The sequence below is a fragment of the Oxyura jamaicensis genome, chromosome 17, assembly GCF_011077185.1.
Source record: "Oxyura jamaicensis isolate SHBP4307 breed ruddy duck chromosome 17, BPBGC_Ojam_1.0, whole genome shotgun sequence".
Classification (NCBI taxonomy): Eukaryota; Metazoa; Chordata; class Aves; order Anseriformes; family Anatidae; genus Oxyura; species Oxyura jamaicensis.
The window spans coordinates 650,845-673,585 of record NC_048909.1 but is presented as its reverse complement, the minus strand read 5'-3'; the positions used below and the strand labels follow the sequence as shown (position 1 = coordinate 673,585).

At 43.9% G+C, this 22,741-nt stretch overlaps 1 protein-coding gene across 14 annotated transcripts in view; it reads left to right on the top strand.

Moving 5' to 3' along the window:
• Nucleotides 1-22,741, top strand: part of EXD3 (exonuclease 3'-5' domain containing 3) — a 297,653-nt gene that overhangs the window by 158,811 nt on the left and 116,101 nt on the right. For 12 of the 14 annotated variants that reach the window (XR_004755034.1, XM_035341982.1, XM_035341980.1 and 9 more), the window contains 2 exons: nucleotides 218-271; nucleotides 2,003-2,134. Coding sequence is in view for 13 of the 14 variants with exons in the window: in XM_035341982.1 (XP_035197873.1) it covers nucleotides 218-271; nucleotides 2,003-2,134 (186 nt within the window). In the remaining variant the exon portion in view is untranslated. Of the gene's footprint in view, nucleotides 1-217; nucleotides 272-2,002; nucleotides 2,135-2,724; nucleotides 3,407-16,976; nucleotides 18,211-22,741 lie in introns of those variants that run through there. The other 2 variants (XM_035341985.1, XM_035341987.1) reach the window with 2 other exon arrangements.

The following is a 22,741-nucleotide window of genomic DNA, read 5'->3' as shown; positions in this document are numbered from 1 at the left end:
GGGACATGTGTGGAGCGAGTGATACCTTAAGCTGCTATTGCTGTCAAAAGCATCTTGTTGAACCAGACCCAAATACTCTTGGTCTAGTGTTTGTCGACATATAGAGAACGACTCCATATCATCAGTTCATGTTCTTTCTGTTTTGATTGAGAGGAAAGCTTGAATCCAGTGGTAGCTTCAGCCCATGTTCCTTACAATTTTTACTGTTTTTTTCCAGATTGCTCGACAGGAAGGAAGGGTCATTTTAACCTCTGGACTACCATATCAGACTGTAAGTGTTCAGAGCTTCTGGTGTTTTTCTGGCATTGTATCCTTGTATGGTGCAGGATGTTCAGAGTAGAGAAGAGGACAAGACAGATGTGAAAGCAACAGCTGGCTAGGGTTTTTCATGTTTCCTGTACTAAGAACTATGTAAAGGGTATTGTGAGGCTCTCTGTTGTTTCTGAATGGTCAAAGGTTGGGGTGAAATGTCTTTTATACATAGTACTTCATCAGTGGGAGTGCAATTGCCCTCCATTAAAGAAAATAAAAAATCAAGCCAAACAATCCCAGAACAAAGCGTTTCTGTTTGGCCTCACTGGCAGGTAAAAGACAGCTCAATCCCCATGCATTTTATCAGAAAGATTCTTGTTTGCTGGCTCGCTGCACATTGACATAGTTTCAACACTTAAAGATTTTTCTTCTGGCTTGGAAGGAAGAGAATGGAAGTCGTCAAGCATGGATCACTGTGGAAGCTGTGGAGGTTTTTTGTTTCTATAAATATACACACACTTTTTTTTTTTTTTTAAAAAAAAAAAAAGAAGCAAAACCCAACCCTCAGCACCTGATGTTGAGAGCCCTTCATGAGACATAGTTCAAAACAGATTGTTGATGGAAATATATTGAACCTATTGTTGTCTGCAATGTCATGATGCCTGCTGCATGTACTTTGTACTTTGTTATTGCCCAAAAATAATTTGGAAACTATTCTGGATTACACACATGAGCCAGAGTGAAGGGCTTCTTTGTTACTAACTACCAATATGAAAGCTCCCAACTATTCAAATAGTATTTCCAGAATTTAGGTTGTTAATTTGCCAGATAGGAGCTGAGCACTGTGGAAAACTCCCCCCATGATAAGATATTGTGAGGCAAGTGCAGCCATGCCGTGCTACAGGTTCATTATCCAGACTGTGGTTCCTCTATCATACAGTTGTTGCAGTAGGTAATGCAGTGTCCAGAATGATCTTACTTGGCAAAACTTTAATTTCAAAGTACTGTGTCAACATCACAAAAGGAAAATAACTGCTTCACAGTATACAGTACCATCCTGGGAAATGTCTGGTTCCCTTTGTTCCCTTGCCTTTGTGTGCCCTACACTTGGACAGAATGGCACTGCTCTTTTATGCTAGTAAAAGATGTAGCAGATCCCACCTTGCTGTCAGTACTCATCGTCTTCATAAAGATGTGTCTGGACACTTCCCAGTTCTTGTTCCCAGAGGGACTTTTCTGCCAAATGGGGAACAAACATGAAAGGGATGTCCACATCAACCACTTCAAGCTCTTTGGCCATCAGTGAACTTAAAGGGGTGAAGTGATAAAACTGGCATGAGACACCGTCTCTTTGGTTGTACCTTTGCATACAGTGTGTGATCTGTAAGGTTTCACATGAAAGCTGTGATTAAATTCAGTTTCCTCTTGCTATCCCAGTCAGCCCCACAGCACTAAATGATAAATTAAAGGGAACTTGGGCAAACATGTTTGATATATTGAACACTGTACTGTTTCAGTTTTCTCAGAAGTATTTGCAGCAGTGGCTAAGTGTTAAATTTTACCTGTTGTGCACATTAGATGAAAATTTAGACTGTAAATGCACATTAATTGCAAATGTTATTTGTAATTAAAACCAAACTAAATGTATTAGGGAAAAAAAAAAAAAAAAAAAAAAAAAAAAAACACCGATCAGGATGCAGGGAATTTATCTCATTTATTGTCTTTTTGGTTTATGAATTGTCTTTTCAAGCTGCAGTCCCAGGTAGGAGAAGGAAGGTGCTTCTCCGTGAACTGCTCAGAAAAGGCAAAGGAACAGGCCCTGCAGGTTTTGAAGCACTACAACGTTCACGTAACCCTGGAGGACATCTTCAGCCGCTGCCAGGTAGGACAAGTCTTGTCTGAGCTTAAGGCCATGCTCACTCACCATCCATTCCCAGCTGGCACTGCCTCAATGCCAACCCCTGTTGGGGTTTTGCACTCAGTGCCATGTGCTTTGTTCCCAAGATTTCTGCTTGAACTTTGGCAACAATCATGCAAAGCTGTGAGGAGTTTTGAGCCTGCCTACATTCATCAGAGGTGTTGATGACCAAGTCAGAGGCACTGCATCTGGAACTTGCTAGAAGTTCCACTGTGTTCTGAGTATTGATACTTGGCGTGTGTTTTGGCATTAGCTGTCAAAGTTATATTCTCTTTGTTCCTGTGTTCTCTGTCTAGGACGCATGCTGTTTTAATTATAAACTGTGTTTAATTATGGCTCTGTGATTCTGATAACACTTAATTACTTTAATAGGAGGATTTTTTCTAGGATTGTATTTTTTTTCAGAAGCTATTAGGTTAATTCATGTCCATGCTGGTTGATGACTCCAGATTGTGTTTGGCACTGGATATCTGTGGATTGTTTTTAAGAAGAAATTTTAATTGTGTTAGCTCAAATCTCCCTCTCTTCCAATTTCACTCTTGTATTTGTTACAGTAACATGCTGAAACCTATCCCTTCAAAAACTGTAATATAAACCAAATTGAGACTTCAGCATCTCTCTTCTTATCAGTGTTCAGAGAGAGAAAAAGAAGAAACTGCTAAGCTGGCTAGAAAAGCAGCTCTCTACAAGGAGTAAACGAGCCAGCTGAGCACTTCAGTAAAGTCTGATTCTGTGCCTTTTGGTTGAACTAGCAGGGTCTCCTGGCCTGGGGAAACTGGACAAATTTTGTTGGAATAGCAATGGCTCCTGGGCAAACACAGCAGAGTACATTTTTTTAGAATTCTGCTTAGATTTGATGCTGGTTGTTAAAACCATATCAGTACCCTATGGAGAAAATGAGAGTTGTCCAGCTGTGCAGGTTGCATATAAGATGAGAATGATTTAACAAGATATAGATTGGATCAACACAGTATGGGCTGATCAGCTGATCTTACTGCAGGATAATTGTGTATGCTTAGATATAAGATTGCATTCAGTCTGGTGGCTTTATTGTTCTGAGAACAGATTTCAGTTGTTATACAGTGACACGCTGGCTTTTTTTGCAATTAAAAAATAAAAAATAAAAAAAAGGTAGATTCTTCGATTCCCTGAGATCCCATAAAATGTCAGTGCTTTTCCTGGTGGTTGTTAAAATACCACAAGAATAAGCACATACAAAAAAAAAAAAAAAAAAAAGCGCTGCTGCAGAAAACTGTGATATCTGTAATAAATGCAGAAGGCTGTGCAGCATAGAATCTAAAACTGACCCCTTGCCCATGATCTGGAGTCTGGAACTGTTTAACTTTTTAGTATGTGCTGTCTTAGTTTACAATATAAATAGGGGTAATCAATCTGGCTAGGAATATATACGAAGTGTTCTCTTACTTCCAGAAGAAATGTCTTCCCTGTAAATTGTGGTGGTAGAACAGCTGCATCTTTTATACTGCTAGGCATGGGAAGATGCTATTATTTGTCAAAGTGCTCTGTGTTCTGAATCATATATTTACCTACATTTAAGGCTCTGGCGTTTTGGAGCTGATTTTGTTCAGCTGTCATCTACAGCCTGTGCAATTGATGCTGTTGTTCTCAGGGAGAATCCCAAGCGGTTACAGCTGTCTTCCTAGCAGACAGACAGCCCATTACGGGAGCACTCAGCACTGCAGTGTGCGGCCATTCTGTGTGCAAGGGAGGGCAGCGGTCAGTAGGTTGAGAAGGATGATACTGTGTAACTGCTGAGCATATTGACTGCCTGCATCAAAAATGGCAAATTTCTGCATTTAAAAGGCTGCTCTGGGGCCACTGTGTCCAACAGAGAACTCAGTGCATCATTTGCAGGTTCTTTCTAAAACATCCTAACTCTCTGCAAACCTAGTGAAGCTTCATTGCACTTAAGTAGGATGGGGGCTCCATCCTTAAACTGCTGAGCTGTTCCCTCCATGCTCCCTGTTGTGGTCTCTAACCACTTTAGAGACCTCAGGGCTTGCAAACTACTCAGAGTTCTGCCACCTCGTTGCAGAAATGTGCATTGCTAATGGATGACTGAGGGTTTCGGCTGTCCCTGGAGCAAGGGAGGGCTGACAGCATACAAGCCTGGGTCATGAAGAGCTTCTGCAGGTGCTCTCAGCAAAACAACAGACCTAAGCAATACCAGCTTGTGAGCAGGGCCCTCTCCATCCTCGCCTTTCTGGGGCTCAGCTGGACAGTGCCAACAGAAAGGGGCCGGCTCAGCTCTGCTCACAGCATGCTTGGAGATTCATTATCGGCTACAATCATCCCTTGCAGATAAGCATTTTCTGTGTGTCACAGGAAGCAATGTGGCATCCTGCCTGACTCCCTCTGTCTTGTGGAGCTAGAGCTTGTTTTGTCTCTTGGGCTTCTTCTGTAAATGATTGGAGTGAATATGTCAGCAAATATCCTTGCAGTAACAATTAATGCGTGTAGTACACATGGTAAAAATAGGTCCCAGTTCAATGTTGTACCCGGGTTTGCTGTAAAATACATTTCCTCTGTCAGGTCCCTCAGCAGGGATGGGTAGTCTCCCTTTTGTGGATATAAAGAATGGACTGGCTTTGTAACTCTGCCAAAACACTGACTTTTTCTGTTAAAGCAATGGCAAATACCAGTTACCTCTGTCTGACTTCTCTAGCAAGCGCACGGAGAACTTCACCCATGTGCTTCTCATCATTTCTGCCTCCAGTTGTACTGGGCTTTGACTCGTTGCTCTGGTTATAAGCTTCAGAAATGGAGGCTGCTACCAGCAGAGCCAGTTGCAGCCTGCCAAATGTGCCCATTCACATGGGTCTCTCACGTGCTGCATCTTAGGGCTCTGTGATTGTCATGGAGAAGCCACCTGTGCACAGCAGCTTTAGCCAGGCCTGGTGTTGTCTTCAGTGAGGAACATTCTAGGGGGCTTGGGTGAAAATAAGATAAATTCTGTCTTTTAGTGGCACGCAAAAAAAGCCCCAAGAAGTCGTGTTTCCTAGCTCTTAAATCTCTGAAATAAACCCATTTCCTCCATCTATCTGAGATGTTAATACATGCATTTGAATATCTCATACAGCTTTTCTTCTTTTCAAATAACCAGAAGTCACTTCTTCAGGCAAAGGTGATATGAAATGCATGTTGGAAGTTGTTTGTATATGATAAGTTCAGCACGCTGGTGCCTTAGACTAGTCAGAAGGTCTTCGTGGAGTTGCCAGAGGCTACTATAAGCAGCATTAGGGCCAACTACCAAATTAGCTTGAGTGGAAGATCAGCTCTTGGTAATATGGGGGAAGTTATCACACACCTTACATTTAAGAAAAGATCAAAACCTGTGTGTAACTGGATGGCTGCAGTTTGGGGTTCAAATATCAGACAGCTAGGTTGTTTTATATAGGGTTTGACATTTCGCACTCCCACAGTTCTGTCAGTTCATGAAAGAGGTCACTTCCCAAAGAGGTCACTTCCCAGCCCTGCCTGCTGTAGCCACCCATTGTGCTCCATGCTGGTGTCTGAGCATGGGGCATGGCTAGCAGCTCAGCACTGGCAGGAGAATGCAAGCTCCATTCCACTCTCATGAAGAAATTCTTGAAAGTGAATGTTTTTGACATATTACCTGGATGACTGACTTGGCTTTTTCCATCTTGCTTCTCTGGACCATCTCATTGAAAATCCATCTGTGCCGGGAGAAACATAGGTCGAATGCATCTGCTAACCTTGGAGTGTGGTTAATGCATCTCTGTTTACTGCTGTTTTGCTCTGTGAGCCTCAGGTAACAAGGACTTTGGCTTCCTTGGGCTGAGGTTTGGTGTCAGGTCTGGCTGACTCTTGCCAGTGAAATAGCACTTGTGTCAAAGCAGATGGGTTCAGGAGGGGCTGGAAGTCCTTGGCTGTGAGTAATGCTGCTCTGTACAGCACAGACAGGGTGAAATTATGGTTTGAAGGGTGATAAACTGAGGAGATAAACAGTGCAAGTTGTTAGCTTTAAATCTTCACATCACAAGTCTTTGTCTCAACAGTTCGAGGGAAAAGCAATGTGTTCAGTATTGTACGGGATAGCTGATACATTATTCCTGTTATATAAGAACCTTGTCGTTAAAGGTTTATAACTCTGCTGCAAATTCTTTGCTGGTTTGAAGCTGTGAAGAGAGATTTTGAGGCAGAAGGGCCTGTCCATCTTCAGCAAAGGTGATTTGTGTTTTACTTGAATGTGTAACTGCTGTTTAGCTGAACTTTGAGGTTTGTTTGTTTTTTTTTTGTTTTGTTTTATTTTGTTTTGTTTGAGTTTTGCCCTTGCACTGAGCATGGGAAGAGTGGGCTCCTCTGGTGCCCAGCCCAGGTGTGCTCAGCTGGGCTCAGGAGACGTGGGTCTTGCTGGGGGCTGTGCAACATCCTGGCTTTTGACCTGACCACTTAGCTTCTGCCCTGTCCAGGGAGGGAACCCTGCTTGAACAATACCAAATGCAATGTGGGTCTGGTCTTCAGTGAGATTTCTAGGCTTCCCTGCAAGCAAAAATGATTGTAATTATATACCCTGCAAAAATAAATGTGCCAGGAAAATAAAATCTCAGGCTCCAGCTGCAGTTTCTGCAAGTGAACAGCCCTGCGTTTATTATAGGATTATCTGCAAATTCAAATAGGTTGTCTCTTTCACTTCGCTGAATGCTGTGATCCTAAATAAGCAAATTACATCACCTATTCTGATGTCCTGTTTAACTTGTGACCTCAGCCTGAGCTCTACAGGATGTGTGAGATAGCTGCTTTATTTCATTGTCTGGAGATCTGATATCTTTTTTCTCTCCCCCCTTCCCTGTTCTTTCAGTTTCAAAGCTGCTCACCCCAGCCTTTTAGAAAGGTGTTAGCATGGGATTAGGAGTAGGCGGAGAGGAGGGGGGAGGAAAGGAAACCACCATTTTTTTGAAATTAGGTGCAAAAGTGTTATAACAGTTACAGCAAATGTTTATGTTTTTTTTTTTTTTGTGGTTAAGGTAACGAATTTCATTGCTGCAAAACTCATCATGTGCAAACTGATTTACACAGTGAGCCTGGTATGGAGCAATCCATTTAGCAGGGACAAAGAAAAAGGCATTATGATTAGATGAAAAACCCTGTGCTTGGGGCACTTTGCGAGAACCTTTGAAGCCAGCCTGGGAACTCTGGCAATATTAGTCGATAATTAGTAATATAGATCCCTCAAGCTGTCGTTTAGGTTGAAAATGTGCACGTCTCTCATGAGCCTCTGTCACACCAATCTGATCAGCAGGCTTTTTTGTTCCTTTTATGTGGGTTGCTCTGTCGGTCCAGATGATGATGAGAACTCCCAGACATCATCTTTCTCACTAACTTGTGAGCCAAACAGCTATCTCCCGGCACTGTCATGTCATGGAAGTGGGACCAGGGCAATTTTGTTTTGTGGTCACCTTTTTTGGCTTGGACAACAGTCGTTTTATTCTTTTAAATGTAGCAATTGCCCTTTCCTGCATGGACTTTAGAAAAAAAGGGAAGAAAAAAGGAAGAAAAAGAATTTAAAGGCTATGTATTTCATAAAAATGTTTCTGCCTTAAAAGACAGCGAGGGATTTGCCTCAGGAGTTGCTTAGGACAAAAAGCATCTGCAGCTGAAATGGGACTGAAGAGATCATCAAAGAATTTTGAAAATGCCAGTTCTTAGATCCCACATTTCAGCTCTGAGATGCCTTCCAATGATGCAACATTGTGTCCCTATTTGCTTCCTTTCAGCCCCAAAATCTCTTTGGAAAGGGACATGTCACCATCTCAATGAGGAATTAACAAGGGTCACGTGCACTGGATTTTGTAGACTTGGGAATGCTGAGAAAGAGAATATCGTTTGGAAACTCTCTGTGGTTTAATAAAAGGTTCATCCATAGGATGCAATTTGTCAGCGCCTACAGGTCAGGAGAACCTGTGATTAACAGCATCTGCGGTTTCCCCAGATGTGTGAGCGAGCTGCCTACTCCTCACCAGCCCTTGAAAAATGAAAAGTCAGCCCTGTGCCTACTCAAGACGTAGGCTGTGATTTCTTGGTTCAGAGTGTGATTGTTCAACATAAAGGGTAAGGCCCTCTTAATCTTTTTGTTTATCCTGGGCCTGGCAATTTAGATGTAATCTGCAACTTGTGCTGCTTAGATTCTGGCCAGGAAGCACAGCTGGTATTATTCTGCCTCTACAGACATTGTTGACGGAGTGAATTGACCTCAAAAGGTACTTGTCCCTGGGCCTGTTTGAATGTGAGCATTCAGTTGTGAATGTACCTAGCCCTGAAACGGCAGCGTTTAATTCAGAGAGATGTAGCTCTTTTTATGCGGAGTGACTCCACATATAGTTGTTAAATACCATCAGAGTTCGTGATAATTTCTGGTAGCAAATCATGCTTCTTTTAAGTCTTGAGTTGAGATTTTTATTTGCTGATCTCTAAAGTATTGTAGCTGGTATTGAGAGCTCTGGTGAGTGGGTGGTCACCATTATGGTCAGGGAAGCACAGGCACACGAAGCAAGGTGGGTCAGGTTCGCAGCAGGAGCACAGCCCATGATTCCTCACCCCACCTGCACCAGATCGTGGAGACACAAAGGAGTCCTCCCAGGCTTCACTGTATTTATGTACCTTAAAGGTGGAAAAGAACGTTCTTAGCTGCCACTATTGATAGAAAGGGGTCATGTGGAGCATGCCACAGGAGACAACCCTGCCATCTGGAGTGACTAACGACCCCTGTGTGCAAGACAGAATGGCTGGCAGGACCTTGTCCATACCAGCACCACCACGAGATACACAAGAGGGGCACCAGCACAATACATAAGTTCATAGAACACAAGTCCTACAAAATTCCCAGCCTGTAACTTGCCTACCACTGTTATCATACGTGTACAGCTCAAAGCCCCCAAAAGAAGGGCTCAACTGGGCCTAATTCTCACCAGCGAGCCTGGACAGTAGTGCCTGGTTCCCACAGACTGTACACTTCCCTGCCAAGATTTCAGTATCTTCAGAAATTCAGTGGAGCATGAAGGTCACAGCAAGGGAAGAATGACAGCCTGAGACTTTTTTTCCCCCTTTCACCAGCTAGGAGCAGACTGTTGTCTCTCTAGCATGTTGACTGTTTTCATAGGGTTAGCGTGAAAGTTTATGTTTTACACAGACCAGTGGAAGTCAGATATGGGAATGCAGCAGATCAGCTGTGTTTCTTCAAGGAAGACGGTCTCGTGTTGCAGACTTGCTTTCTCAGTGTCTGCAAAGGCTTGATTTCCAGTGAAATTTCCTTTACAGATCTTTGTCTTTAGGCTCTTTTTGTGGATGTATATGAGAGACTGTACCCAAGGTTTTGGGCAGTGTATTTATTTCCTTTCTCTGATTTTTTATTTTTTGTGTGTGTTTTTTGTTGGGGGGGTGGTTGTTTGTTTGTTTGTTTGTTTGTTTTTGCTTGCCAAGCTGCAGGCGAATATTAAACTTCAGAGAACTGTTAATTTTTTGTGGTGTTATGTACCACACTGCTCAAAATGATGATGCCAAATTAGCCATTAAAGGTCAAACCTTGGCTGACAGCAAATGTTTTCTTTTGAGGAAATCATCCTTATTCCTGGGAACCAGCTTTGTTCTTCTGTGCTAAATGCAAGTAAGGTATGAATGTGTGTTTTTTCCTGGAGGGTAACACTAGCTGGAAAAATGCTGGTTTTAGCCAGTAGAAACAGAACAAGCAAACAACGTTTGGCAGTGAAAACAGCACTTGTATTTAGACTAGCATAGAAAAGAAGACACAATGTAGTACAGAGTAAACGTCCTTTTATACAGTTCTGTACAAGGCTTTTTCTTCCTCTCATGGGTTTGGACAGATTGGGAAGTGCATTGGTCAGCAGTGATGCTGGTGCACTGGGAGAAAGTAGTGAAAGGTCAGTGGATGACAGTGATGGAGTGACTGTAAGGAAAATGAAGAACTCTCTGGAGAAGGCAGTGACACAGCTATAACTCCCATGTGTCCCAAAGAAACTGTCCCCATGTTTTCTCTCAAATGTCATGAGAAAACAAGAGATTTGTAGCCAATTTAAGTTCTGTTGGTTTCCAGTCCCCTGTGCCTCCTGAGGTCAGAGTTCAGTATATTGACTGTGTCAAGAAGTCAAAATTCCCATGTTTTATACACTGTAGAGTTTCTCCTCCTTTTTGACATGGGTGACCTTATCATGTTCATTGTTTGTATGTGATAGTAAGGATTGGATGTCCAGTTCTTGTTGTGTGAATGGCTGTGTATTTTTACTGGTGGGTTCTCGGGATAATAATCCTATACATAGACTTGTGATACATTTAATGGATCTCATTATTTGAGATATCTCATACCTTAAAAGTAAGATAATGTCAAAGTTCTTCTTTTCACAGTGGGGTAACTGGGTTCATCAGTAGTTCAGGTGAAGTGAGTTGACTTGAACTCGTCCAGAAGGTCTCCAGGGCTTTATTTTCACTTCACAGAACAAGGTGATTGAATAGTAGTGGATAGGAGCCCTTCTCCTAAACAGTTTGATGTGGACCATCTTAATATCACACCTATGTTTTCCCTATTCCTGTTGATAATCGTGCACAAAACTCTTATCCTGTTGTTGCAAACACAATTAAAAGCCTACCGTGCCCTTAATGGGGAATGAACAGTTTTGCAGTCATCCAAGGTTTGCAGCGTTTGCCTGGGCAGCTACTAACACCAGCAGCAGACCTTTTCTCCTTCAAAAGAATGTGTGATCTCTAGGCATTTCTGAAGCTTTCATTTGAGTCAGCATTATATACTGAGGTACACATACTTGACTTCATTGTAGAATTTGCCAGATCTGTAATTACTTGACAGCCTTTATCTGAAGACCTTTAGGCAATAAACTGTGTAACTTCCTAATGGCATAAATTAAACCATATCTGTTATTTGTAGCATTAATTATATGACGAGACACCTCACAGCAAAGAAAACCATATATCTGTGGACCCCTGTGGGATACAGTTCATGATTTCCTGTTTTATCTACTGCTGTGAAAGCTTTTTCAGCTAGAAGCTGTTAATTCTGAAGGTGGAAAGGAGCATATGGATGGTTTGGGCTTTTAAAGACCTTGTCCGCAAAAGCTACACAGGGCCTAAATGACTTACTTGACATAAGAAAAGACAGCTTTTTATTTGGATAAACACCAAGAATTATATGCTGTTTCAGAAACAGGTACAGCAGCATCCTGATGAAACCTGAAAAGAGAAACAGAAAGCTTTTAAACACGTTTCTGAATTCTTACATCATGCCAGTCTTGAAGAAGGTTGTATTGATGAAATACAGCTATATTGTATGACAGAAACCAAATCAGGATTTTGCAGAAATGGCATGGATGCTGTCTGTAACTGAAATCATTTATAAGGGGGTCAGGATAGATTTCTCTCTCTCTTCCCCTAGGAAAGCAATAGAAAACCCTTGGTAGCACCAAGGGTTTTATAGTGAACTTATCTGAAAGCGTGCTGATCTACAAAAAGTCTCACCAGCACAAACTTTCTTTTTTTCCAGAGGGCACCCCAGTACCCTCTGATTTCTCAGCTATGTGAGTGGTAGCACAACTTAGGAGTTTTGGCAAAGGTGGAAAACATAACGTTTAGGGCACACTCCTTGTAAGTGATTATCTGTTCTCTGGAGAATTTAATTTAGATGATTTATTTACCTGTCTTAGTTCAAGATATGCAATCTGAGTCGACCATACTTTTGATCAAGAAAGAGCCAAGGGAAGACACAGGTGAAAACCTGCTTTACACTTATCCTCGGGATCATCTCTATTCCAACCTCCTTCACCTTGGCTTTTCTCTTTGTGGGTCCAGGGGGACCTGCTCCTACTAAGGCCTTTTAGTGACATAGGAGAATGTCATATGTCTATGGTGAGCACAATCAGGATTATTTTCCTAATGCCCACTGTAATGACTGTGATGACAATCATGTGAGTCTAGGCTGAGGCTGTCTCACTGCCCGGAGGGTGGCCCAGCAAGCACCTCTTGGCCTCTGCGCACTTGTCCTTCGTGTTTGCAACTCCTGCTTGGGAAAGGAGCATGTGGGCAGCCAGGTGCTGAGAATGGTCCAGCTGAAATGGGTCAGAGAATGTATTTGTAGCTGGATCAGGCACAAAGGACCACTGGAACAAGTTAGGCTCTGGTTTACTGCTCACATGGATCCCTCCATCTCTGGCAGACAATTCCTGGTGCCATGCCCCTGCTGATAGCCTGGAGCATGGCAGTGAAGAGGCACGGGCAGACCACTAATCTCTGCAGCTATTAGATTTTTAATTTAACTGTCTAAATTCATAGACTTTAAAGAAGGGGGGATCATGGAGCTGGGTCATGCAGGAGCAAATGAGATGGTGGTTGGAGAGGAGGAAGTTGGTGACACGGGAGTCAGATGAGGAACACAGTTCCCTACAAACAGGGTCATGTGAATGCCTGCTTGGTGACAGTATAGAGTGATCGATGTGCAAGGATAATAGGTCACTTGGGAGTCAGCCTGAAAGCTAAAGCCTCTCAAAATGTGTAGGACACTGTGGAAAAGAAAGTTAAAAAGACAACAAGAAAAGTCAAACTGCTTCTTGCACACCAGCCTGACGCGCATCTGTGGTTAGCTTGATTCCCTTGGCTTACTTTGCACAGTCCAACTTCTGAATATATAACTGAGTTGGGGACTAAAAAGTTGTTCATGCTTCCCTCTGAACAGACTCTGGCCAGTGCTGGAGGATTGAGCCTTCTCTCTGTGGAGTGAAGCCATCCCTCGAGGGGACCAGCCCTTCCTTGCCCTGACAAGCCTTAGCTCTGGCTGCCTTCTGCAGTGGGGCCATTTCTCCCTGGAGCTGGGCCTTCCCTGGATCAGCAGCATTTAGTGGCATTTACTGGAGGGCTCAGATTACCCCAGTGAAAATAATCGGTTATGCAAAGTTACGCTGTTTAGATAGGGTTTCTTCTGTGTGGCCAGTGAGGTGTGAAAGTCAATCTGCTGTGCAAACCCTGAGGGCACTTTCTCTGTGCTGACTGGATATGATCCCTTTGGGGTTTAGCTGTCAGGGGGGGGGAAAGCTGGCCCTGAGTTCAGTGCAAAGGATGCAGAGCACAGGTGGCTGCAGTGGGACTGAGCTCAAGAGCCACACAGCCTGCTAAACCCAGATGGGGCTGAGCTAGCCAGACCTGACAAAGTGAGACGGTCAGCCAAGAGCAAGGTGTGAGGTCTGGACCCTGCTGGGCTTGCGCGCCTTCAGTTGCCTCAGCTGGGTGCAGGCCAGTGGGGCAGAGCCTAGCTGCAGACCAGGCATGGCTGTTTGTGGTTGCATGGGTACAATTCTCTTCACAGGCCATCACAGCCTATGCAGTAAGCGACAGTGTCATTAGCAAGAAGGCCTTCCTGCAGCATGAATGTTTCATGGCATCCATCTTATACATCATTTATGATTATCATCCTTTTCTCCCTGGTACATCCACAGATCTGGAGTTTCAGTGCAAGATCAGGAGCAGAAAAGACCCCATGGACAAACACTCCCTCCTGCTGCTTCCCACTTGCCGGCCATGGGTCTCAGTGTCATTGCTGCCCAGGGGGACATGGGCTTGCCTTACGATTGAGCTGGTGGGTGACGGGAGGTAGCACGTGACCAGGCGATCAGGATGAGGCCCTGAGCTACTGTACTGGTATGGCACTGGAGCCTCTGCCTGTAAGATCTCAGTAGTGGCATGTGGTAGCCATCCTAAGAGGCTTGCCAGCCCCTTGGTAATGTCTAGAAGCACATAAGGAGTCCAGTAATAAGTGTGAGGGATGGTCCAGGGACTACTGTCTTTGCCAGGTAATGCGAACGTTAGTTATGTCATGGAAGCAATACTGAATGGCAGTACATGCATATTTAAATCAGCATCAATTTATGCTGATGATCATCTGTGACTTACCACGGTATCATTCATATTCAGCTTTAGTGCCAAAAACAATACCCAGCTGCTTTCTTGTTTCTTAATGAAAAATACCTCTTTAGGGTTTCTTTGAAGTCTCCACCCCTGAAAATCCCTGCTATATTGTCATCATTGTTACTGTTAACAGCCCCTGCCAGTATCAGGAGCCTTTCCTGACAGATATCTCTGCAGGGGCTTTGTAAAGCGCTGCAATTCAGCCCTATACTATAGACAGTTTTAAATGGCTAATGACGGGCCTCCCAGGGGATTTCTGCCAAACTCTCAAAGACCTCCCAGGTTTAAAAGTGGCAGGGTGTCCTTTTCCTGGGGCCAGTCGCAGGAGGAATGCACACAGTCAGATTCTCCTACCTAAGCTGTATCAGCCTAGTTATTTTTGCAGTTGCAAAGACTCATCCATGCGTATATAGCCGGTTGCTTAGCAGAGGAGAGATAGCTCTGTCAGTAGAAGACGTAGAATAAAAAGGCGAAACTTCCAGAAGAAAAAGATGAAGTGGAAAATATCCCACTGGTTTGAGATATTACTGCATTTAAACCTTGAAAATATTTTTGTTTGACAGTAGCAGAAAAATGTGAAAAGCTTCAAAAAATAAAGCCAGGTTCTGTATCAGAGGGAGCACAAGGCTCATTTTTCCCCAGTGTGTAAGGGTGATACAGATATTTATGGGATAAAAATAGGAATGTGAATGATGTTGAAATAAGCTGAGCTTCTATATGCCATTTTCCGAAGAGAGGTAGAAAAACACTTGAAGATCATTGAGAGTCTGTTGGATATGGGTCCCAGGCTCTTCTGCCCGTGATTTCAGGAGAGTTTCAGATTGGTATAGGCTGGCACAGCAGCCGGACAAGCCATGCATCTCCTGCCACCTCTCCCCTGCCCCAGTGCCTGTCTGAGTACCCCTTGTCCCATCCCAAGTGCTTGTTTAACTGCAGAGTCTCTGGATCAGGATGCTGATCCCAGCTGATCAGGCCTGTCACAGCCAGATGGTTGATTTTAACCCAGCTTTCTTCCCCAGTCTGGTTGGCAGCTCAGCTGCCCATATGTGCACACGGGGCCGGCAGGAGGACTCTGCCTCCGCTGTGTCAGCACAGGCTTAAGCTGGCCAAAGCCCTTGTGAAACTACAGCTGAAGGAACTAGAGCCAGCATTTCAACAGCCCTCGTCTGTACAGTCCCAGCATTAAGAGAATTTGGATTATGCTGTGGAGCAGGCAGAAGGCTCACCAAGGAGCCCAGCCACCTCTGTGGATATCCAGGCCTGGCCAAGGAGATGAAGCCTTCAGCCTGTCTCAGCCCTATCCTGTTAATAACCATTAATTTCAGACCCTACTGGCAGTTCAAAATCTGTTTCGGTTCAAATTTGATGTTGATCTTCAGATTTATGAAAGAAGTACAGTCAGGTGGATGCTCATTCCCATGTAGACAGAAACCATTCTATTTTGAACAGCTTGTAGCTGATGTTCACCCACCTCACCACATTTTTGCATCGTGGCTAAATACAGTTCACAGTTTCTGAGTGTATTTCTCAGTTTATTCATAGCGAAAAGGGCTCTTCACAGAATCACAGAATCACAGAATTTCTAGGTTGGAAGAGACCTCAAGATCATCAAGTCCAACCTCTGACCTAACACTAACAGTCCCCACTAAACCATATCCCTAAGCTCTACATCTAAACGTCTTTAAAGACCTCCAGGGATGGTGACTCCACCACTTCCCTGGGCAGCCCGTTCCAATGTCTAACAACCCTTTCGGTAAAGAAGTTCTTCCTAACATCCAACCTAAAACTCCCCTGGCGCAACTTTAGCCCATTCCCCCTCGTCCTGTCACCAGGCATGTGGGAGAACAGACCAACCCCCACCTCGCTACAGCCTCCCTTGAGGTACCTGTAGAGAGCAATAAGGTCACCCCTGAGCCTCCTTTTCTTCAGGCTGAACAAGCCCAGCTCCCTCAGCCGCTCCTCGTAAGACTTGTTCTCCAGGCCCCTCACCAGCTTCGTAGCCCTCCTCTGGACTCGCTCAAGCACCTCCATGTCCTTCTTGTAGCAAGGGGCCCAAAACTGAACACAGTACTTCTCAGAGGTTAGCAAACAAATTCTCCAGAGAATTTTTAAGAACTGGTTCTTCACTTGCACTTGTGCTACCAAACACAACTAAATCTTTTCACTTTCTAAAGGAATCAAAATTAATGCTTTTTTTTTTCTGTATTGAAATAATTTCAGGTTTTTTACCAGAGGGAAAACTACCATCTCTTAAAGTGATTCTGTGCCTTTAACTGGGCTACTGTTACACAGGATGGTTGAAGCTTCATTTAGCCTGAATGAAAAACTTGATGCATGTTGCTGAAGAGAGGAAACTGGGAGTGGATGATTTACTTGGAATGCCTACAGCAAGGAGGTTATAAATGAAGTGGGGGAACACCAAAAGCACTAAGATCTGAACCAGAGGAAATGCATGAAACCTTGAAGTGACCTTATGTAAATTCCTAATGATGAGACTTAATTGAACTCATTTTTTCAGGGGTTGTAAAGATCAAAATAACAACAGCCTTGAAATGCAAAGGCCTTTAGAAAACACATACAATTGTATGGTTACAAAGAGCTGAAAACTGCCCGGGTTTGTGTGACCAGCTACCCCAGCAGCTGGGTGTTGCACCCACTGTTGCTCTGGGAGCTGTGGTGCCCAGTGGCCTGGTGCCAGCCTTGGCCCCAGCCAGCACAGTGAGGCTGATCAAGGTGCACGAGCAATGCCCAGAGGCTATGTCCTGTCTCCCATCCCTGTGCCAAAGTTGCCTCTACTTAAATGCCTATTTTAAACTAAAAACTACTGTGTTTCTGCACTGACTCCCAGGAAGCCTGACATGCCCTTGGATGCCGGCAGCATGCAGAGCTGTGTGCAGCTAGAGACCCCTCTGTGAAACTTGCTGGTGGCCTCAGCCCAGCTCCTCGAGGCAAGTGTCCCACTGCACACATAGGGAAATCCCAGTGAGGAGAAACAGAGCAGCTCTGGAGGGGTCATCAGGCTATGCCCTTCTTGATGAGGTTGGTTCCCGACATGAAATAATGTGGGCATGTGTTCAGTGTGACAGTGTCGGAAACTAATACAGAGACTGTCAAGACCAAATTCCTGTGCTGTTTCTAGAGCTCGGGATTTTTCCCTCTCTGCTTGCATTAGCTCTAGGATTCATTCATATTAATGGATTTATGATAACATGATGAAGTATTGATCAAGGAGAAAGGAACAAGTGATCAGTTCTGTGAAAAAATACTTCTCTCTGATTCCAGTTCCTGAACTCTTCACTTCTCTGAGCTGTCATTTTCCAAGGGCTTGTGCAGTTAGGTACCCAAATGCACTGAATGTCTGTGAAACACCAGCTGCCAAAGCCTCCTGAGTTTCATTCAAAATACCAGATTAATTGATTTATTTAGATTCATAAACAGCAGTGGAGAGCACGAGGCTCTGACCCAGTGAAAAACTGTGGATATGGCTGTGAACAGCAGGCTAATGAAGATGAAAAACCTCCCCTGTCCAGAGTAATCCAAACACAGCCTTACATATTAGTATGTTGGCCCAAGTGCAGCTGTTTGTCTTTTCAGTAATCTGAAGCCAGAGCAGTACCCTGAGAAGCAAAGGGGACAGTGACTGTTTGTACATAGCGGAGGTCAGCAGTGCTGCTGCCTGAAATGCACGGCTTCATGCCGCGGAGGTGACTTGGGTGGCACCATGGTGCCACCACGGCTCCAGGGCCATGCTCCAATGGGCAGAGACCAGCTTCCCAGCTCCACCAAACTCAAGGAAAGTGAGAAACCCAGCGTCTTCCCTTCAGAGGGAAGCTGGAAAATCTTCCCTGTATTTAAAGTTCCCATGGCTGCAGTTTGAATTTGGCACACAGTTGGCCATGGGGTTATCTGAGGTCATGTACTCAAATAGTTGTAGATAAAACAAGGGCCTGTTTGGATTGGAAATCTCCAGAGGGCTTTTCCTTTGCGCGAGGGTAATGATATTGCAAGAGGACATGAGCCAAAATAAAGATTCGGCTCTGTATGCAGTAGCTCAGTAAAATTAAATGAGCAATGGAAAAAAAGAAGTAGGGAAAAAAAAAAAAAAAAAAAAAAGGAAGAAAAAAAAAAAAAAACACGACTATTTTCATTACGTTATTTTCTGAACTTGCTCTGAGTTGGAGGAATTACAGCCAAAGAAAGGGAGTCCTGCAGTGTGGTGCCGTCCAGGACTCAGCTCACAGTGCTGCTCTTCCAGGAAACTCATAATAGTTGTAGAAAGCCCTCACTTTTTGGCTGCGCTCACCTGCTGGCAGGCTCGCTCCCTGTGCACCCCATGCTGGGGCAGGCTCCCATGCCACAGGGGATGCTGCGTGGCCACTGCCCCTGCTCCTGGGGCAGTGCCAGCAGCAGCCAGCCCTATAGCGCCTCTGCTGCAAAGGTTTGTTTCCAAAAATCCCTACCAGTTGGGACAGTTATAAAGAGGGAGAAGTTAATGTTTTTTGGAACTTAAAGAAGGAATCGGATCCTTTCAAGCTCTTTCACAGGCCTTTGGGCTTTTATGGGAAACTATTTACTCACCACTTAATGGAAGACTGCAGAGCCTAGCACATTTGGACAAGAAATGTGATTCGCTACTTTTCCAAGTTGCCATTAGATAAAAGTATATGCTTGTAACAACAGCTCTCTTATTGCTTGCTTGCTGCCTGTTACAATGATTTTTATGACTTCGCAGCCTGTTGTTATGAAAATAATTGAAATTCAAAAGCAAAATGACAAAGTTGGGAAGAAAATTAGGCCTCTGGGGGCTTTCTGTCTTCCTGTGGTGCACTCAGATGCAATGCTGATAGATGCTGCTATAAAATCATCTCTCACCAGGTAATGAAAAAGTAAAGATGAGACAAGAAAGAGGAGAAAAAAATGAAAGGAACAGATGTTCTCTGCCCTTCACTAGATGCTGCAGGCTGGGTCTCCAGGCACCAGGTGTAACCAAAATGGTAACTGACTTTCCTCTTGGTGTCGTGATGTCCTTCCTGTGGGCCTGACTGAAGCACGTTCAGGCTGCAGCGGGATAGGCAGCATCAGCTTTGCTGGCCTCGAGGTGCCCACTCTGTTGGCAGCCAGGACAGCTGTGTGTCAGGGAGGAGCGCTGCTGCCTCCCTGCCTGCCTTGCCAGTGCTGCCAGGTGGCCCCACTGCCCATGCTTGAAATCCCTATTAGGCATGGTTGGGCAAGTTGTGCCGAGCTTCTGGGTTTTGGATATGCATTTCAGATGGCATTGTGATGGGTGGCATGTAGGTAGTGCCACCTCCAGGCTCTCCAGGTGGAGAGATGCTGTCTGAGAAGAGACAACATCCCACACCACACAGGGTCATCCAGGCATTGTGCAGACATACTGCACGTCCCTTAGGGCTTTCACGGAGAACTGGGAATGAAACTTTGTTTGAATGCAAACTTAATTTCAGCTTAAAAATTATCTGAAGATGGCTTGCAGCTTTCTTACACTTGTTTTTTCTGTTGTTTTTAAGATTGCTTGCTGAGGAACTCAAAGTATGGATGCTTTGTTGGTGGCTGTGAACATGAGGAACCCAACTCCCACCAAGTTTAATGTGATTGGTGTTTCTATTTCCTCTGGGCTGCCAACAGGAATTCAGCCTCAGCTGACAAATCTTTACCTATGTGTTCATTAGAGTTCACTCAAAATGTTCATTGGAGACTCTGGGAGTTTGAAAGGTTGAATTCATCATTTGATTTATTTCTCCAGTTTGGATGGGAACAACTGATAAATTTACATTTCTGGTGTGGATTCTGAAGTTTACATCTTCACAATTTACTTTCTACTAGTATATGCTTAAAATGTATATTAACATTCTTTCATTTGTTAGTAGGGAAGGAGTCATAAAAAGGTCGCATATTCATCAGGATTCATTTTTAGAAAGAGAACAAGCCTGTATGCATGTCTCCATGGAGCATTGGCCCTGCTTTTCTCCTTATAGGGAATATTTTAATAATGGTAACACCATAGTTTTTCAGCTTATGGAGACATACAGCAATGTTCCCAAAAAGACTTAGCTGCAGTCAGTGCCACCAAGTGTGTTTCTCTTTATGCATCCTGTGTTTTTAATTGGTGCACATTACTACAGGCTTTCTGTATCTTGTAGACATGGTATTTCTTAATATGCTTATGGCGTGCTTTTAGTACTTAACTCCCATGACAAACTACTAACCAAATACTTCAGGTCCATAAAAAGCACTTCTGACCTGCTAGGTTTCTTTCAGAGCACGTATGAATGTACTGGGAAAAAACAGCAAGTCCTCACTGACCAAAGAAAGAGGTAATGGGAGGACTGGGTGTCTGAATGATTTATTATCATCATGGCATACAGAACTATATAAAAATTAATTTTCTTTATAGAAGGGCCGAGTGCAAACCTCGTTTGGGTGATTGTAAAATCAAGCGATTCATTACCACCAGTCCTGCTGCTGGCCAGTGGGTTGTGCGGTTGGTCTGAGTCACAGCTGGCAGGATCGCTTATCCCTGAGCCAAGCAAGAGGGGACACAGGGTGGCTGATGTGGCACTAGAGGCTGGCAATACCCTTCCAGCAGAAAGCTAGCCAGGACAAGTTAGTTTGATTTTTTCTTTCTTCTTTGTAGGAATATGAACTGGTTCCCTAATTTTGTGTTGCTTGTACTGTCACGTGCCTGCGCTGCCTTTGATCCCATACCAGAAGCTTTAATGCTGGATTTACTGTATTGTCACACTGCAGCCTGTGTCCCTCTCTTACCTCTCTTGGGCAATAGTCAATTTTAAAAAAACACACCTGATTTTAGCAATATTATTATTCTGGTTCAAAAGAAACTGAGGACTTGACAGATGTAAATGCCAAGGTTTGAAATGCATTTAGCAAAGCTGCGAGGATGAGGGAGAAATTTGTCACCTGGAGGTTCTGTGTGATTTACCATCTGGCAATTTTATAATGGTGACATTTTGCATTTTTCCCCAGTGGTACAGCAAAAATTAATGAGAAATGCTTCAAAAGGACAACTGTTTTATGGTTATCGTAGCATGAGTGCAAGAGGAGGCTTGTCATCATGGCCTTGGAACAAATTGGCTGAGACACTCAACTGCCTTTAAATCTCCTCTAGAGAACTTCTGCATTTCTCGTTGTGGGTCACTTGTACTAATTTGGCATCTCTTTTAGAGCAATTTACATTTTTCTTTCAACAGAAACACTTACCCTCTCTAATAATGAGAACGCTCCTGTGCTTGGTTTTGGGGGTGGTGGTGAAAGTAGTTCAAATCTGAAAAGAGGCAGCTGTTCTCCTTGGCTCACCAGCATGTTTCAGGCATTTGTTGAGCCTACAGAGGAAACACATTCTTAAAGTCTGTGTCAGGAAACCAGCTTCTAAGGCAGAAAAGTCGTGTGAATTTTCAATGTTCCTGTACGACCTATAATTTGTTACAGCACTGTGGGTGCTACAGTTCGTTTGTGGTGTATGTTAGTGAGGACCTCATGGGATTTGCACTGCAACACATTTAGCAGATTTCATTCTAATGTTACCAAGCTGAATCAGAAGTTTCTGCCTGAGGAGTTGGGACATGTGGTTGTTAGTATGTAGAGACGTAATCCTGATGTGAGCACAGGCCTGTGGCTTTGAGTATGCACCAGCCAAGAAACTGGAGCTTTTTCCAATGCAAGTGAGATTCTGCCTAAAATATTTGAACACTAAATGCACAAAGCAAGGCTCATATCCTGCCCTATCCCGTGCACTTGATGTTGGAAGAATGGTGAGACACTTGTCCCTGAGCTGCCCAATGTTGATGGGCTTAAAGGCTCCAGAGAGGTAATTTATTGGTGAGATCAGAAGGATGTTTTATCTGTTTCAGAATATGAAGGTGCCAACATCTTTTAGAAGAGGACAGTGGTACATGAGTGAGATGGTAAAGTCCATGGGAGCTCTTGCACAAGCAAAATGCAAAGCAGGGCCCAGAGCAGAAGAGTCCCTGAAGAACAAAGCATTGGTGACTCAGTCTCCCACTGAAGAGTCCCAGAGAGGACATGGCCCTCAGGGTAGATGAACAGGAAGAGAAACAAGCGGTTTCTATAAGAAAAGGAGACGGTGGGACTGAACCTGGACCCAGCTTCTTGAATAGGCTTTGCAGATTCCCTCTTCTGTGCCAGCAAGCCTTGATTTCAGGTTTAAAGTAAAAAGCACAATTCAGATTCCCTCAAGCCTAGCTAACAAATGTCCAAAACATGAAAGTGAAAAACAGCCACTTCCCAGGAGCAGAAGACCTCTGAAAGGGGAATTATTTGTTGCTTGTCTAAATGTCAACGATTAAAGGTTTCTCAGCAGGGTTGCTCCCTCGTTAAGAGATTTGAGCCTTTGCTTTGAAGTTCCATCTCCAGCTGGAAACTCACACAAACCTTTGGGCCAAGAGAGAGCCCTTTTTTTTCCCTGAAATATTTCATATCAATGCTTTGGTGCAAATCTACAATCCTTCCCCATTCTTCTCTGCAAATATAGAAACTTTTAACTCTCCTTCATATCAAGTATGTATCATTTGGAAACATAGAGCATAATAATGGTGTCAGAAATCCTTTATCTTTTTG